This window comes from Phycodurus eques, chromosome 17 (assembly GCF_024500275.1).
Source record: "Phycodurus eques isolate BA_2022a chromosome 17, UOR_Pequ_1.1, whole genome shotgun sequence".
In the NCBI taxonomy this organism is placed as follows: Eukaryota; Metazoa; Chordata; class Actinopteri; order Syngnathiformes; family Syngnathidae; genus Phycodurus; species Phycodurus eques.
The window spans coordinates 280,146-297,192 of record NC_084541.1 but is presented as its reverse complement, the minus strand read 5'-3'; the positions used below and the strand labels follow the sequence as shown (position 1 = coordinate 297,192).

General features: G+C 45.6%; 1 protein-coding gene across 6 annotated transcripts in view; it reads right to left on the bottom strand.

Annotated features, from left to right (window-relative positions):
- The window catches only part of LOC133416163 (pleckstrin homology-like domain family B member 1), a 37,114-nt gene that overhangs the window by 7,473 nt on the left and 12,594 nt on the right, over positions 1-17,047 (bottom strand). For 2 of the 6 annotated variants that reach the window (XM_061702871.1, XM_061702875.1), the window contains 15 exons: positions 13,307-13,507; positions 11,249-11,380; positions 11,024-11,161; positions 8,490-8,618; positions 7,790-7,945; positions 5,639-5,749; positions 5,473-5,562; positions 5,259-5,378; positions 3,793-3,915; positions 3,529-3,681; positions 3,225-3,365; positions 2,044-2,154; positions 1,903-1,969; positions 1,033-1,177; positions 773-863 (listed from right to left, as the gene is read on the bottom strand). In XM_061702871.1, the coding sequence (XP_061558855.1) occupies positions 773-863; positions 1,033-1,177; positions 1,903-1,969; positions 2,044-2,154; positions 3,225-3,365; positions 3,529-3,681; positions 3,793-3,915; positions 5,259-5,378; positions 5,473-5,562; positions 5,639-5,749; positions 7,790-7,945; positions 8,490-8,618; positions 11,024-11,161; positions 11,249-11,380; positions 13,307-13,507 (1,908 nt within the window). Of the gene's footprint in view, positions 1-772; positions 864-1,032; positions 1,178-1,902; positions 1,970-2,043; positions 2,155-2,274; positions 2,308-3,224; positions 3,366-3,528; positions 3,682-3,792; positions 3,916-5,258; positions 5,379-5,472; positions 5,563-5,638; positions 5,750-7,789; positions 7,946-8,489; positions 8,619-11,023; positions 11,162-11,248; positions 11,381-13,306; positions 13,508-17,047 lie in introns of all 6 variants that reach the window. The other 4 variants (XM_061702873.1, XM_061702872.1, XM_061702876.1 and 1 more) reach the window with 4 other exon arrangements.

Sequence of the window (17,047 nt, the reverse complement as noted above, 5' to 3'; positions counted from 1 at the left end):
GTCAAATGCATCCCTGAAGTCTGTGTCTAAAAGGGGACGCTTTGCTGATGTAAAATCCTCCTTTGCTGCTTTCGCACACTTCGAGCTGAATGTACACTGTGTCAACACGTGGAAACAATTCAAAGACACGACATCAAAGTTCCAACAGCATTTCACCACCTTGACGCGGCCCATCACAATGGTAAAGAGGTTTACTTTTCTTCACTCGGAAACACGGCATCCCCAATTTATTGAAATTCTTTGAATTAGCAAGCTCTTGCGCAAACTAAACGAAGCCAATTGGGGATTGGAATCGTGCTTGATTTGATGTCTTTCAACTGATGACTAGTTTACATGTCGCACATTTCCCGCACAGTTCTGAGGTTGGGGGTTCGAATCCGGGCTCCAGCCTTCCCGTGTAGAGTTTGCATGTTCTCCCCGTGCTTTTTTGTAGTACCGCTTCCTCCGACATTCCAACAACATGCATGTTAGGTTCATCGACGACTCAAAATTGTCCATAGGTGTGAATGTGAGAGTGAATCTTTGTTTATCTATTTTGCATGTGCCACGCCGCCACGTCCGCCTCTCGCCCAAGAGTTAGCTGAAGCGGGCTCCGGCTCACCCGTGAATCGAGTGTGGAGTTGTGGATCGGCTCAAAAAACAAAAACTAATAAAAGCATAACTGGATGGATGGGGGGGGGGGGGGCAGTAGTGTGCTGTAGCAAACGTTAGACATTAGTTTGATGAGGTATTCCACATTCACCACAGCGAGAGAGATATTTTGAGAGCTTACTCTGTGCTCAATGATCCTGGCTTTCTCCTGCTGCGCCTCCTTCAACATCTTCTCCATCTCCTCCAACCTCTGAGTCTCCAACCCGGAAGCACTAGGGAAAAAAAGCCCACACAAGATGCATTGGAGCGTAAGGACCAAAGCTGATAAACAACGCTGTCCTGACTTCGCACTCAGCACAAGCACACAGAGCGCAAGTCACAAGCGCACCGACCCCACCGCCGGGTGATGAGACAGACTGCCACGGAAACAGAGTCTCTCACCTTTCCGGGGTGCATGCTGAGTTGCTCGTGGAGATGCTGGTCTCCAGGCTGTCTGAGCTCTCCAAGCTCAGGGTGTCGTACGCCTGGTTGCCGCTAGGAGGACACTGATGATGCAGGATGGAACGATGTACTGTGGGAGATGGATCTGCCAAGAGAAAAACGGGCAGACGGCTGTCATAGGCGCGTAGTGCCCTCTCGTGGTCAAGTCAAGTCATTACCACAAGTCTACAACACGCAGAGTGGAGTTAGTCTCCAAATCCATCCATTTTCGATATTGCATATCGTCATTCAGGCTCGCGTGTGAGCTTGAGCCTAACCAGTCGAAGTCGGGTCGAGAGAGAGAGAGAAAAACTAAACAAAAAAAGTGCCATGCAACTCCACACGTGGAGGTGAGGCAGACATACTAACTACGAGTCGACTGTGCGGCCTCGCGTCAAAACGGGTTAACCCTAATTGTCAAATGTCACATGACGTGACTACAGACCAGGTTTTTTTGTTTGCTTCTTCGTTTGTTGTTTAGCAGGCCACGTCGTAGTTATTTGATCAGCTACGATAGTGACAAAAAGCACACAAATGTATCATCGCTAGGGGTGTCATGTATACTGCACCTTGGTTTTCAGTTCACATATTCAGTGCAGTAAAAGAAACAAGCCTATATTTTCTGTAATAACAACAATTATGCTGACTTTGACATTGACATTGTTGAAATGCAACTGGATGTGTTCTGTATGGGAACCCTAATAGTAACCCAATCCTATTACATTACATTTGGTTATTATCATACGGGACTTATGGTTATCTTTGAAAATTGTTTGCCCGAAAATGAAAACGGCTTGGCCGCAGCCTGTTGAGTTTGGCACCTCGAAGTACCTTTCGTCAGCTTCCTGCAGTCCATGTCCAATGGGTTTGGCACCTCTTTCAGCATTAACTGCAACCCCTAAGAGATGGCGAGAAGCATTCACAATGCGAACACCCGGTCCTATTTGACCCGCGTGAACTCGACCTTCTCACCTCGGAGGTTTTATCACGTGTAAGAGTGGAGTGAGGCGCAGTTGTAACGCAGCTTCCGGGAGGACGCGACGCCGTGTGACCGACTTCGCCGTCCGATTTGGACTTCAGCCACTGAAAAAAAACAAAAGCCGCTTCATTCAAACGATGAGGAAAACATCGAAGCTCAAAAATACACACTTTACTTGGAACTCATCGTGTGGATAAAGCGCTACATAAGTGCAGTCCATTTACCGTTGTCTCTGAAGTGACGAGGTGCTTTTGTCTCTGAAAAACAGCACCTTCAAATGACGCATACTTTCACGCTGGCTTAAAGATGCGAAAACAATAAACATTTTGCGTCCAGACAGTCTCACGATGTTCATGCCAGTTAGCATACCTACCACGTGTCCTCCTAAATGCCATACCAATTATTGTGTTGCCTAACTTTTTGAGGGGGGGAAAAGATCAACTTGATGGCAAATTCATTTTATTTTTGAAAAAAAAACGTTATAAAACTATATTTGTCCTAAGAAAAATGTTGTAATCTTTACAAGACCCGAGAGGAGGAAAGAACAGAGACGCACGCAGTCAGGATGAAAAGTCATACTCTTGATAAAGTCCTATTTTTTCCAAAATAAAGTCGGAAGAGTAGAAAGTCACACTGTATTTTAACAAGTGACTTACAAAAATAGAACTTTATGCTTGTAATATTATGCCTTTCGTCCAAGAGGATGTTCATATTCTTTAAAAAAAAAAAAACCATCCGACTATATTTTTGCTCGCAAAAAAAAAACATGGTTCCCATACGTAGGGTTGCATTTTGTTTTTTAAATGTTACTCCAAAAAATGACTTGTGAAACCTCGGAGTCCCCAGAGCCCTGTTTGAGAACCGCCGCTGCTTTAAGCAAGTCAAATGATTCAAAACCACTGAGCCATAATTTCTTATCAGAACATGTGGATTCTAACCAAAGTGTAATGATTCAGAGGACAATGTCAGAACCGCCCGTGCGCCTGAAGAGAATTGTGTTGTTGTGAGCTTTTATGCATTGTCGTCGGTGTTTTCAGCGCACTCGTCCTGAGCATCAAAATGCAGACAGTTGTGGTCATGTTGCTTTTCACTGAGATTGCTCTTTGTGCATATTCTACCACGACCGCTGGTTACAGCACCAAAAGCAGGAAGTGAGTGCACGTCATGAGTTTACCTGCCCGTGTCTGCGTGCAGAAAAAGATTTGGCGGGCAGTGGCGGAGGGCACGAGCGAGGCTCTCCTGCAGCCATGATGTCCTGGTACCAGCGCTCGAGGTTAATAGGAGGCATTGCATTCCTGCTCAGCTCAGGCTGGCTCTGCGGTGATGAAAAGCAGACCAGCCAAAGGAGAAAAGAGGCAATCAAGCAGCAGGGGTGCCGACATCAACAAGGGCGAGTCATTTAGGCACAAATAGTAGGGAGTAGTAGCTATTGAGAAATGTTGAGACGTTAATGGCTAGCGGAGCGGAGGACAACAAACCTTGGCAGAGAGCAGGGAGGAGAGGCCACTCGAGCGGCACGTGAAGTTGGAGTCAGAGGAGGTAAGTTGAAATAATGCAAGAGATGAGGAAGAGGCGGGATCAAGTCTCCGCACTCCAATAATGTGGCTTAACTGGCCGACCGTGATGTAGTCCTTCACGCGGACACGTGAGGGGAGAGCAAAAGGGAAGGGCGGGAAGTGGGGAAAGGAGGAGGCTTCCGTTAGGAGGACTCATCGGGAGCGGAGATCGGGCGGGCAGTCTACCTCGCATGGCACGGCATCAGCGACGGCAAGGGGGAGGCAGGCGCGAGCGGCAGGGCAAGAAGAGGGGGGGTGCGCACAAGCGTTCCCATACATCTTATAGACATCAGACATCCTGAGGTACTCCTGCATCGACAGCCGAAGATAAGCAGAGATGAACCACAGACGGCCATCCGCAACTTTAGGTACAGCGACATCATCCCATGAGATCCAACACAAGAGTTGTATGCGACAACTGTATGTTTGTCATATACGGCAAATAGCGGGTCAGCCAGAACAAAAGTGTCGACGTTTTTCGAGATGCAAGCTGCCATTCGGCCAATTTGTTGCTCGGCTCGAGATACGAGCACTGTACGGCGGCAGTGAACGCGACTCACGGCACTTTCACTTCTTCCAGTTCGAGGCGTCACGCTGTTTATTGCCGCTCCAGGTTTACTGTCAAACTAAACGTAAAGCAAAAACAATTGCACTTGGTGTCATTAACGCAACCGCATATCTTAGCCTTTCGGGACGCTAGCCTAATGCTAAAGCTAAATATCTATTTTGCAGTGCATTCATCTTTAAGCAACGGACTGAAAACACATTCAGACAGACAGTATATCAACACTCAGTCATTTATTCTTTATCAACTGCGAAGAACAACTAATATTCGTGCCGTACTGATGCGGTGCGAGTCGTTGAGACGTCTCAATGAACACTATATCCATCTGTCTGTATTATACTTCCCCCTGGTGGGCATATCAGAAAGAGCAGCACAATGGCCATTCGAACGATGCAGTGTGACAAAAACCGTGTCATTCTTTGCATTGGTTTTGCATCCATCCATTTTCTGAGCCGCTTTTCCTCACGAGGGTCGCGAGGGTCTGATGGGGTTTTTGTTCATTTCATTTACATATGTATTATTTGCCTCGGTTCTCTGACCTTGACTATGTTACACATGTCAGCGGGTCTTCGATATTTGCACATTCAATTGATACTTTTTAGACCGTATATACCCTCGTTTTATTGAGCTTCTTATATTGATGTTAGTTTTAGATTTGTTTTTGTAGCACCGCGGGACGTTGCGTACCGCAATTTCAATGCTCTGTGTGTGTTACGCATATAGAAGGAATTAGAATTTCATAGAGTTATGGCATTACTGTGTGTTTTTATACGTGAAGTACCAGGCAGTAATATGGAGTGCTATTTTTTTCAACATTAAAATACACATTACAACAATGAATGGCATTCCCATGAATTTCAGTGGGGAAAGATATTGTTACGAGAATTACAATGAGAACGTCAATCAAAACAGCATTTTTCACACTAAGTAGCCCACTCTTGTATCGAATCTCATTTCAGTGTGCTGGCATATCGAATATCGTAGCTGATGTCGTCGATAAGACATGCCACCGATCAGAAAGCAAACACGAGGCTTGCTTGGAAGTAACTCCGTGTTTTGTTCTTTTTTTGTTGTTGTTTGCGTTTACCTCCTGTAGCCTAACAGGGTAGACTTCAGGGGAAGGGATGTGTAAAGTCGAGGACGGACAGGGGCTACGAGAGGCCTCGTCCTCATAAACAAGGTCGGGTTCGTTGATATGGAGAAAATCCTGTTCAAAAAGGTCATTGGGTTCAAATATCAAAGCATGCGTTTGTGTGTGTAGCTCTTGCTTCGTAACAACACTTTCTTGTGTTCCGGCTCACCTCTTTCATTTTGTTGTTGCTCCATGGGAAGTCCCTGCCACCAGTCATGGTGTGGTATCTGTTCTCCAGGGCGCATAACCTGTCCTGCTCCTGAGTACAACAGCATTATAATGTGCATATTGTACAACGTAGTTCTCAGTTGCAGTGAGTGTGGCTCCATTAGAACCTGGTGTAACAGCTGCAAAGTGGCCGCCCTTTCTTTCGCCATCCTATTGCAGTCGTGAGTAGCTTGTAGGCCCAGCTGCTTCGCCTGAGCGTCCAGAGTTGCCATTTTCTCCTGAGAAGACGTGACGTCGTGTTCTATTAAGTTGCCGATTGATGGAGTCGAGTGTATTTTGCGGGGGAGACGTTCCAGACCCACCCAAAATAGCTTTCTTTCTTTCTGCAATATAGCGAGACCTTGTACAACCCCAATTCCAATGAAGTTGGGACGTTGTTGTGTTAAACGTAAATAAAAACAGAATACAATGATTTGCAAATCATGTTCAACCTATACCTAAATGAATACACTGCAAAGACAAGATATGTAATGTTCAAACTGATCAACTTGATTGTTTTTAGCAAATAATCATGAACTTAGAATTTGATGGCTGTAAAACTTTCCAAAAAAGCTGGGACCGGGTCATGTTTAGCACTGTGTCACATCACCTTTTCTTTGAACAACATTCAATCAACGTTTGGGAACTGAGGACGCTCAGAATTCCTTCCCGTTCTTCCTCGATGTACAGCTTCAGCTGTTCAACAGTCCGGGGTCTTCGTTGTCGTATTTTACGCTTCCTAATGCGCCACACATTCTCGAGGGGAGACAGGTCTGGACTGCAGGCAGGCCAGTCTAGTACCCGCACTCTTTTACTACGAAGCCACGCTGTTGTAACACGTGCAGAATGTGGTTTGGCATTGTCTTGCTGAAATAAGCATGAAAAAGACGTTGCTTGGATGGCAGCATATGTTTCTCCAAAACCTGTATGTACCTTTCAGCATGAATGGTGCCTTCACAGACGTGTAAGTTACCCATGCCATTGGCACTAACACAGCCCCATACCATCACAGATGCCGGCTTTTGAACTTTGCGTCCATAACAGTCCGGATGGTTCTTTTCCTCGTAGGCCCGGAGGACACGACGAGTCCACAATTTTCAAAAACAACTTAATATGTGGACTCGTCGGACCACAGAACACTTTCACATCAGTCCATCTTAGATGAGCTCGTGCCCAGAGAAGCCGGCGGCGTTTCTGGGTGTTGTTGATAACTGGCTTTTGCTTTGCATAGTAGAGTTTCAAGTTGCACTTACGGATGTAGCGCCGAACTGTATTGACTGACATTGGTTTTCGGAAGTGTTCCTGAGCCCACGGGGTGATATCCTTTACACATTGATGTGGGTTTTTGATGCAGCGCCGCCTGAGGGATCGAAGGTCACTGGCGTTTTTGGCGTTGCCGCTTCCATGCAGTGATTTCTCCAGATTCTCTGAAACTTTGGATGATATGATGGACCGTAGATGATGAAATCCCTCAATTCCTTGCAATTGTACGTTGAGGAACATCGTCCTTAAACCGTTTGACTATTTTCTCCCGCACTTGTTCCCAAAGAGGTGAACCTCGCCCCACCTTTGCTTGTGATTGACTGAGCAATTCAGGGAAGCAATCATGGCCCCCACCTGTTCCCAATGAGCCTGTTCACCTGTGGGATGTTCCAAACAGGTGTTGGATGAGCATTCCTCAACTTTCTCACTCTTTTTTGCCACCCACCTGTCCCAGCTTTTTGGGAACGTGTTGCAGCCATCAAATTCTAAGTTAATGAATTTTTGCTAAAAACAATCAAGTTGATCAGTTTTAACATTAACTACCTTGTCTTTGTAGTGTATTCAATTCAATATAGGTTGAACGTGATTCGCAAATCATTATATTCTGTTTTTATTTATGTTTAATGCAACGTCCCAACTTCATTGGAATTGTAGTTTTTTTTTTGTTTTTTTTTAAAGGTTTTACCCCTCCCACACTTTTAAACAAACGCAAAAAAAACCACTTTCTAAACACATTGTTAACATACAATATAAATACTGTATATATTGAAGTGTCTGTGGAAAAGATACATGCATGTGTCTTTAAGAGGCGGTGCCTGAGTGGGTGCGCGTGAACTGTGGCTCACAGCAGCGTGCTCATTTTGTTTGTTTTACTGCTCTCAATAAATGGCCGAAAAGTGCACCAGCGACTATGACGCATCTTTTCCACAAGCGAGGGCATTCCATTGACTATGATGTAAACCCCATAAAAAGACGCTTCAAAATTTGCCGTGAGTTGCTTTTCTCGCAATTCTCACCTTCCTCTTGGCCACGCTGCAGTGATACTCGGTTTGCTCGTGAAGAAGCTGTGAGCACTGGGTCTCCTTTCTCTCCTCCAGACTGCTCTCTTCCTCCAGTTGGCAGAATTCCAGTTCCTCAAATTGCTTTGTGCCAGCTTCCAGCGCTTCAGCTTTCTAACCGTACAAAAACACGAGGTTGAATGAAGGATTCATCAATCGCGAAATATCATCCGTCTGTGATGAAATGTATTCATTCTGCATATCCTGCTCCCAGACCAGTTGGCAAGTCTAGACATTTTTCTACCGCCACATTACATGCAATAATATCTCTCAGTGCCTGAAGATATGAAATGTTTAAAGGTGATTATTGTAGTGAAGTGCATGCGGGTTTTGAGCAAATATGTTAATAAGATTAATGATGAAAGGCAGATTTATTGATTGGTTTCATTTTCATTCCAATACAGGGAACAAGCAGAGGTACAGCGGCTGGAGTAGCAAAAGCATAGCCTTCAGCGTCATACTTACAAAAGGCATTGACTAGTAAGATATTGAAATAATGATGGGCAGACAAAAAGGAAGAAATCAGAGCACATTGAATATAATTCTGATATTATACGGCATATATGATATTATGTCTGTCTGCATGTGCCTCTGTCTTTGGTGTTCAGTACATGTTAACTCACTGTTGCCAGCCAGTGGGCTGCGTGAGAACACTGACCCTGCTGAGCTGCTGCTGTAACTGTTCCCTTAGAGACAAGGGGCACTTAGCAAACTGCCTCTTCAGCTCATTGTACTCATTCCTCTGCTTTTCCAGGACCTTCCGCTCGGCCGAGACATTAGCCCTCCCCTAAAAACACACGCACACACGCACGCACGCGCACGCACGCACACACACACACACACACACACACACACACACACACGGATTGTGTCCATACTAGGGATGGGCATGATACATCTGCTTAATAGTTATGGAGTTTTCCGTTCAGTTGAAGAAGCAAGAAGCCATAAGGGTTTAAGTATTTGACAGAAAGCTGCAAAGGGCACATGCAATTCAAGGTAAACTACTTTGCTGCCTCAACGGCCTGCTTAACAAATTGAAAACATTTTCTGCGGCACTTCCAACCAGAGATATGAACAAGCGGTTGAGCTGCGTGCCTATGAAAAGGTTAAAGCAAAGTGCCGGCGCCGTCCATGTTTGTGGATGGTAAGAACTCCAAAATAACAAGGATGCCGACACATCGGGCTGCATACGGTTTCACACCATGCTGTACAATCACAACGAGTGAACTTGGGATAACCTTCCATAGATCAAATCTTTTTTCAAATGTTCTCCATCGCCACGTGCTTCGGTTGAGAAATGAGCACGTTCTGACTTATTTTCCACGGCCATGCATCGCCTTTGATAAGAACATTGCCCCTACCAACGTGGCAGCCAACATAGGCACATCGCTTATCCGGGCAGGCGTATTTCGGCTTCTCTTCAGAAATCAGTTGCCGATGTTGAATAAAGTGAGCCAAGATTGATTAGATTAGAGAACATTTTGAATTCCAAGTTTGTTGTACATATTGCAATACCGTACATTAGTGTGCTTTAAAAAAAATAAAAATGTTTAGTTGAGTCGAGCGTTCTTTTCTTTTCTTTTCTTTTTTCAAAGCCGCCATTTTCAGCAATGATCTGAATTTGTGCTCCATTCAGTTTCGAAGCAAGTGAGGTAAAATATTTCACACTACAGCCTTCGGAAGTAAATTATTTCTTGTACTTTTCTTTTTTTCTCTGTTGTCTGGTTGTGTTCTCAATGCCTACATTTCAGCTATGTACACTACAGTACACACGTGGATCAAAAAATATTTGGAGCTTAATCAAGGACCTGGTGCCACATAGACATGATTAACATGACATTGTAAAGACTGCTTGAAAGCGACTACTGTACAGTACGGTACATACCTGTAAAAATAGATTACTGAACATCAGTAAAGTACGATCCTCAACAGTAATCATACAAATAGATGACATGCATATACTGTAAACAAAAGTTATTCCAATGATTTCATTTACACATACATTAAGTGGAAAGTGAATGGCGTAAGAATCGGCAAAATGGCAAAGTATATACTGTATAGCACATCGTTTGTCATCACCTTGCAAGCATGTGCTTTCTGTTGCAAGAACGACTCTTCCCTCACTCGTGAACAAGACCCCAAGATATTTGGTCCGTTGTGGTAAAGAAGTAGCTAAGCCAAAAGGCGAAGCTCTCGATTTACCGGTCGATCTACGTTCCTCCCCTCGCCGCCGGTCACGAGCTGCTGGTCGTGACCGAAAGAACGAGATCCCGGGCATCTGTTTAGGATGTGAGGTGAGGTGTTCCGGGCACGTCCCACCGGGAGGAGACCCCGGGGACGACCCGGGATACGCCGGAGAGTCTCTCGGCTTGCCTGGGAACGCCTCGGGATCCCCCCCGGAGAGCTGGATGAAGTGGCTCGGGAGAGGGAAGTCCGGGCGTCCCTGCTGAGGCTGCTGCCCCCGCGACCCGACCTCGGATAAGCGGAAGACAATGGATGCATGGATGGATGGAAGAATGACCCTTGTCACTGGGCTGTTTTTACGCGGTGACACGCTCATAATCGTCAACGAGGATAAGAAGGCTTGAATGACTTAACTGGAGTTTCGCACAAAGTGATGTCATTTCCGTTTGCCATTCCCTTTAGAGTTTAGCATTTCAAAAAGCATTGAATTTCTTTTTGAAAGCAAGATTTAATATTCTATGCTATATGTAGTATTTTATGCCATCCAAAAACAATGCTGAAAAAAATGGATTGCGTTTCCATCTCATAATCTTCCCTTTTTTACCGATGAAGGAATTACGTATAAATGCCCATCCCTAGTCCGCGCACACACAAAATGACAATTCAAATTCATGCAACCAAGCGTTGCTGGCCGAGGCAGCTCAAGTCAGTAGAATGAAGCATGTTGTCACATTGTTAGACGTTGGAAAGCTTTAATAATGTTGCTCAGGTGATGGAAATAAACATGAAAAACTCACAAAGGTTAAGTGTCAATCAAATCCAGTTGCGCATGTAAGAAAAATGTCTTTGTTACTGACCCCAAAACAAGCAATCAGTTGAGATCTGAGAAAGTGGCACTCTATTATGTTTTCAGCACCTATCAATCGTTCACATGCATATGCTAGCGTAGTCGTGTGTTGCGTGGCGTTTATTCCGCCGCGCAGTGTTGCGGTCGCGAGTGCAAACCTTGTCCTTCTCCCTCTGGGTGGCCTCGTTCGACTGGCTGAGCTGGAGCTGGAGCTGAGCAATGAGCTCCAGTTCGGCCTGCGCCCGCTCCTGCTCTGTCTGCTTCTCGGCCTGCAGCAGAGCCTGCTCCATCTCCACCTGAAGGGGCGCACGAGGAGTCACCGTCTGCACACACAGGAGGGCTAACTTCGACACTGAATCAATCAATGGCGTATGAGCGTTGACCTCTTGTTTGGTCTCTTTAAGCTGCTGCTCCAGCTCGCTGACTCTGCGCCTCAGGTCATCCACCCTGGCCAGCGTCTCGCTCCTCTCCTCCTCCAGGTAGATGCGCTCCCGACCCGCCGACACATCTTCACACTGACGTCAGATCGGTATTAGAGGCGGTCAGAGTACAACCGGGCTAACAGAACACAGTGCCGCGAGAGTCACAATGCAAATATTTCATTACCTGGTCAGACCAAAAATGGAATATTTATATCATAACACAACAAATGTGTCTCTGCCTCCAGTGCCTGGTAGAAAACGGCTGGTCAAAGCAGTGCTTTTATTAGTTTTGGATTTTGGCGGCACTACCTACAGTCCAGGGGTGTCAAACTGGTTTTTGTCACAGGCCAAATCTTAGTTATGGTTTCCCTCGCGGGGCCATTTGGACTGTGAATCCATATTAACGTATAATCGCCTCATATTATTTATTGCATCTACACAACAAATTGAAGGATAGCTAGTTTTGAAATCGGAAGTCAGTAAAAAAAAGGGTTTGTTCAAATCCTAATCCCTTTATTTTTAAAAGGGGCGTTGGTAACAAAGAATGCTTGCAATATCTCGAGGTTATAAAGACAATTTGCAGTTTGGGTATTTTAGTACGAAACATGAAGTCAACACACATGAGTTGCTTCTACATGTGGCGGGCCGTATCTGGCCCCCGGACCTTGAGTTTGACACCTGCGACCTCCACTACGGACATGTCTCTGTCTCAACACTAAAACCGATGGACTCTGTTCTGATTCATGACTGGCTACGGCGACTCCACTCATCCCCTTTATCTGTACGACGACGGACTGAAAAGGCGAGATGCCGCCGTACGTCAGCACTCGTCAGACACGAAACTGGTCTCATCACTGTTTACTGCTCAAACTTCCCTGGACTTAAAGCCTACCGCACACTGGAGCAAAAAAAAGTCATTCGAGACCGTTTGTAAGATTTTTCCACGGGCAATACAATTTGGGATATTTTCACCTCACACGGGGAAAGATCTCAGTGTGTTCGCTACTTGAAGTTACGTGCTGAGGGCAGAAATTCAGGTGCCCACTCGCATAATTCCAAGATGGCCGTGCCCAGCAAAGAAGGTTGGCATAAACACCGTGCCCAGCCCTTCTCTGTAGCCATCCACGTTTTCCAACAGACTTTCGAACGCCAGCAACGGTGACACCTCATCAGTAATACGAGGAGGAACGTTATTGTGTCAAGTGTTTTGGGTTTTACTCGTGGAATCCGACGAGGTAACATCTGGCCGCCAATGATGAGGCTATTCTGGCCACTTTGCTGGGGGCCAACATCTTGAAATCATGCGAACAGAGGATGTACTTTTATTGGCCACCTGAATTTCTGCCCTCAGCACGTATGTCAGGTACCACACGCGGTGGGTTTTTCACCTGGCGAGGCAAAAAAATATCACACATCTCAAGGCCTTGTGAGGCCGAAAACTCAATCGAAAATGAAACGCACACAGCGAGCTAGCTGCTGAGCAAACGGCCTCGAATGACTCCAGGGTGCGGAAGGCGGAAGAACGAATTTGAGAAAACCGCTTTCAGTTTTCTTCTGCACCTCCCCGGAATACATTTGCGTTTCGTCTTGAACAGCGGCTGTTGTTTTATATTTAGTTTCGGTACACTGTTTTATTTAATACATTTGAATTGAATCCTTATTTAAGTGGTTTTCAAAATAAAATCGTACATTTAAGCAGTGTTAACGTTCAAACTGAGCATTAGCTAACAGTATCTTAGGATAATATGAAATACACTTTTGAGTAATCAAACCTGGGTCTTGTTGTTGATGAGCACTTTGGCCTTATAATAGTATTTTGTTTTAGGTGGTACTTGCTGTAAAAGGTTTGAGAACCACTGCAGCAGTCATTCAAACGCCACACAATTATGAAGATGTCACGAACCATTCCAAGAATGATTTTGCTTTCAAATGTAACCGTTTTGAATGATGTGGTTTTGTTTCTGTCCTGTACGGCCCGCTGTCTTGAAATGTCCAGTTTTCCATTGAAACAACCATCACCTCTTGCTGCGTGCTCTCCGTGCTGCTCGACTCCTCCGCTTGCGCCTCTTCGTCGTTCCCCTTCCCCCTCTGCGCATCCCCGCCCGCACCTCGTCCTCCCCTGAGCAGTCCGCTCCTCACAACCTCCGCCAGCTCCACTGCGCTGTCCTCGGGGTTACGGCCTGCACACAGATTCAGGATGGTCTCCAGCCTCTGTTGCTCCTACAGAAGAGGGGCGAGACATTGAGAGGACTTCATACATTACGTAGAGTAGATCCTATTGCGATGTGTGCTTGAGAGACAGCGTCCCATTTGAGCAGCTGCCCCAAAGCTGCAGCGGCGAGACGGCTGTCATGCGATAGCAGGAGGCCCGAAGATGGTGTATTTTGTCTCAGGAGGGAGTAAGCATCGTGAAATCCATTTGAATTGGTTATGAGTCAACCTTTTTGGAATTTGATTTGATTGCTCCATGAAAATGTATTTTGTTTTTTGAATTGTGTCTGAACGCTTCATTTTCTTTATTTTGATGTCTGTTGTCGACACGGTAGTCACGTATCAGGCAAGGGAGCTTTTTTGGGAAACTGAGTGTCCAAATGGGCACTGGACTGGCGGTAGAAACTTTATCATGGCAGCCAATACGCGAAGAAGAAGAATGACGATCATTAAATCATGACAGATAAAAATAATGAATAGGAATACTTTGATTGAAATTTGTAATAGAACTATTATACAAACGTGAACTATTATTAGAACAGTACAACGCACAACTGAACAGTGTGCATATGTATATATTATGATTTTGTATAGTTGTGATACAATCATGGAACTAAGAATAATATGATTTATTACCACTCTTGCCAAACATGTATTAATGTCATCTAATAAATGTGCAAGGTTGACATTTGTCAATCCCAAGTGCCCTTTGAAGCGTCGGGTGACCCTCATCACTGCAAACAATTGCAAATGCCTTCATTTACCAAAGTAGGGGAGCAGAATATGTAATTCTCATTCCTGTTGAACACAAATTAGAGTTCAGGCAAGAATAACTGGACGAGCAAAACAGACTTGGAAGTGACCAACGTTGTTAAAATAACACCGGAGTTGAGAGCAAAATTAACAATTCAAAGTGCTGAGGTCAAAGTGCTTAATAGAAAAAGTGGTCCTAAAATGACATCTTCAACTGCGAACTGAAATGCCAAGTAAATAAGTCATGAAGATGGAGACCTCTTTGGATGCAATAGGCTGCAACATTTAACCTTCATTCAAGAATTGCGAGTCATTTTGTAAGAGTCGAAGTATTCAGACAGAGTCGCAGGTTAGGCAACTTCCTTGTTGCGATGATTCTAAAATGAACTTTTCTATTCTGTCAATTTCTCCCTTGCAGTGACCTTTGCTTTTATCAAGAGGTGAAGTGCAACACGTATATACAGCCCAGAGGTCGCGCACACGAAGAGGAAATCCTCTCTTTTTCTCCTCCCATATAGTTTTGCTATATGTTCTCAATGTATTTTTCTCTCAAAGCAGTTTACGACGCGCACAGTAACATTAAATGTGTTTAGAACAGTTCCAGACATGTAAACTTAAGCTCCAAATTAGTTGTCTCATGCTTTAGTCATATTTATGTTCCACATTGGTTATAATGTCCAGTTACTCTTGTTTGTATAGTGTATCGTGTTCTTCATCCATTCCAAAGTTTGAGTCGCCCTGGTTTCTAACTCCATACAAGTGAGTAAATCAATGTATTTTCCCGATTTGTTTCCTGGCTGGTTAATACGGGAGTTTAAATGATGCATGTGCCCCAACAGAATGAAAATATTTCCTGCAAATTGTTTTCCCATATTCTGCTCTTACAGCTCGGTTTTCACTGCTTGCATAATAAACGTCCTTTGTTTGTATTTACATGGCCAGAAGCGGAAAATCTGCATGTCAAGATGAAAAATGGGTACACTTAGAAAGTTATACAGTATGGTATGTACAGTATGAAGTAACATAACATACTATATAGAGTACTGTATATAAGCAGATTTCCTTTTTAATGCATCTCATGAATGCATGACAGAATCAATCAAAACTCCGCGATCGCTTGAATGTTGTGGCTTGTGAGTGTGAAATATGGCCTTGACGTGTTTGCCTGGAAGCCGTCCAATTCAATTGCATATTGCCGGTAAACTCTTATTTGTCACCAGAGACCTTTGAGTTCTTGAAATAGCTATCGCACACCCCCTGGCTCCTGCGGGCCCCTCAGCTGTCAAAAGCCAGCTGGGGCGGGGGCTATGATGGGCGTGGGTAGATGGATGAAGGCGAGCCAGTATGTCGTCTATAGTCTATAACTGTTTGGTACGGGCTCGCGGTCAAATACACGATGCTTTAAAAGTATAAACGCCATTTCACGTTGCTAGTGAGTATAGTGTTGAAGAATAACCAGACACGCCCACTGTGCTCTTCTGACTTCTGGGTGCGAGTGTCACCCAGGCCGCTTCGAGCCTTAGAATGACAACGCCGGTAACACTTGTGGGGTGATGAGCAAGTGACCGTGAGTCGAGCGATTAAGACAAGGAGACAGTCATGATATAAACTATGCTTCTACACAACAAATTACATTCTTTCAAACTGTGTGTCACAACTACTATTTGAAAACGGTATAGCTAAGCTGTGATAGCTTCGTAACCCCACACACAGGCCAGCATGAAGTAATAATCAGTGTTGGGTTACACTGTGGCGGCAGTGTGGAAAGTGGTTAGCACACATTCGCCTCACAGGTCTGAGGTTGGGGGTTTGAATCTGGGCTCCTTGCCTTCCTGTGTGGCGTATGCATGTTCCCCCTATGCTTGCATGTGTTGTTTCCAGGAACTCCTGCTTCCTCCCAAAAGGGTTAGGATCGTTGAAATGTCTAAATCCTCCTTCGGTGCGACTGCGCAATACTGTATGTGCCCTGCAATTGGCTGTAGCACTTTTATCTCGCTGGAATAGGCTCCAGGTCACCCGTGACCCTAATGAGGATGAGTAATGTAGAAAATGGATGACTGGACGAATAGATGGATTTGGACTGTCCATCCATCCATCCATTTTCTATCGCTTATCCGAGGTCGGGTCGCGGGGGCAGTAGCTTTAGCAGGGACGCCCAGACTTTCCTCTCCCCAGCCACTTCATCCAGCTCTTCCGGGGGGATCCCGAGGCGTTCCCGGGCCAGCCGAAGGACGTAGTCTCTCCGGCGTGTCCTGGGTCGTCCCCGGGGTCTCCTCCCGCCGGGACGTGCCCGGAACACTTCACCGGGGAGGCGTCCGGGAGGCATCCGAATCAGATGCCCCAGCCACCTCATCTGGCTCCTCTCGATGTGGAGGAGCAGCGACTCTACTCTGAGATCCTCCCGGATGACCGAGCTTCTCACCCTATCGCTAAGGGAGAGCCCGGACACCCTGCGGAGCTCGTGACCATAGAGTGGCTGCCAACTGCTCCAGTGAGAGTTGGAGATCACGGCAGAACCACATCATCTGCAAAAAGCAGAGATGCAATACTGAGGGCACCAAACCGGACCCCCTCTACGCCTCGGCTGCGCCTTGAAATTCTGTCCATAAAAGTTATGAACAGAATCGGTGACAAAGAGCAGCCTTGGCAGACTTCAACCCTCACCGGGAATGAGTCTGACTTACTGCCGGATATGCGGACCAAACTCTGACTCCGGTCGTACAGGGACCGAACAGCCCATATCAGGGGGTTCGGTACCCCACACTCCCGAAGCACCCCCCACAGGACTCCCCGAGG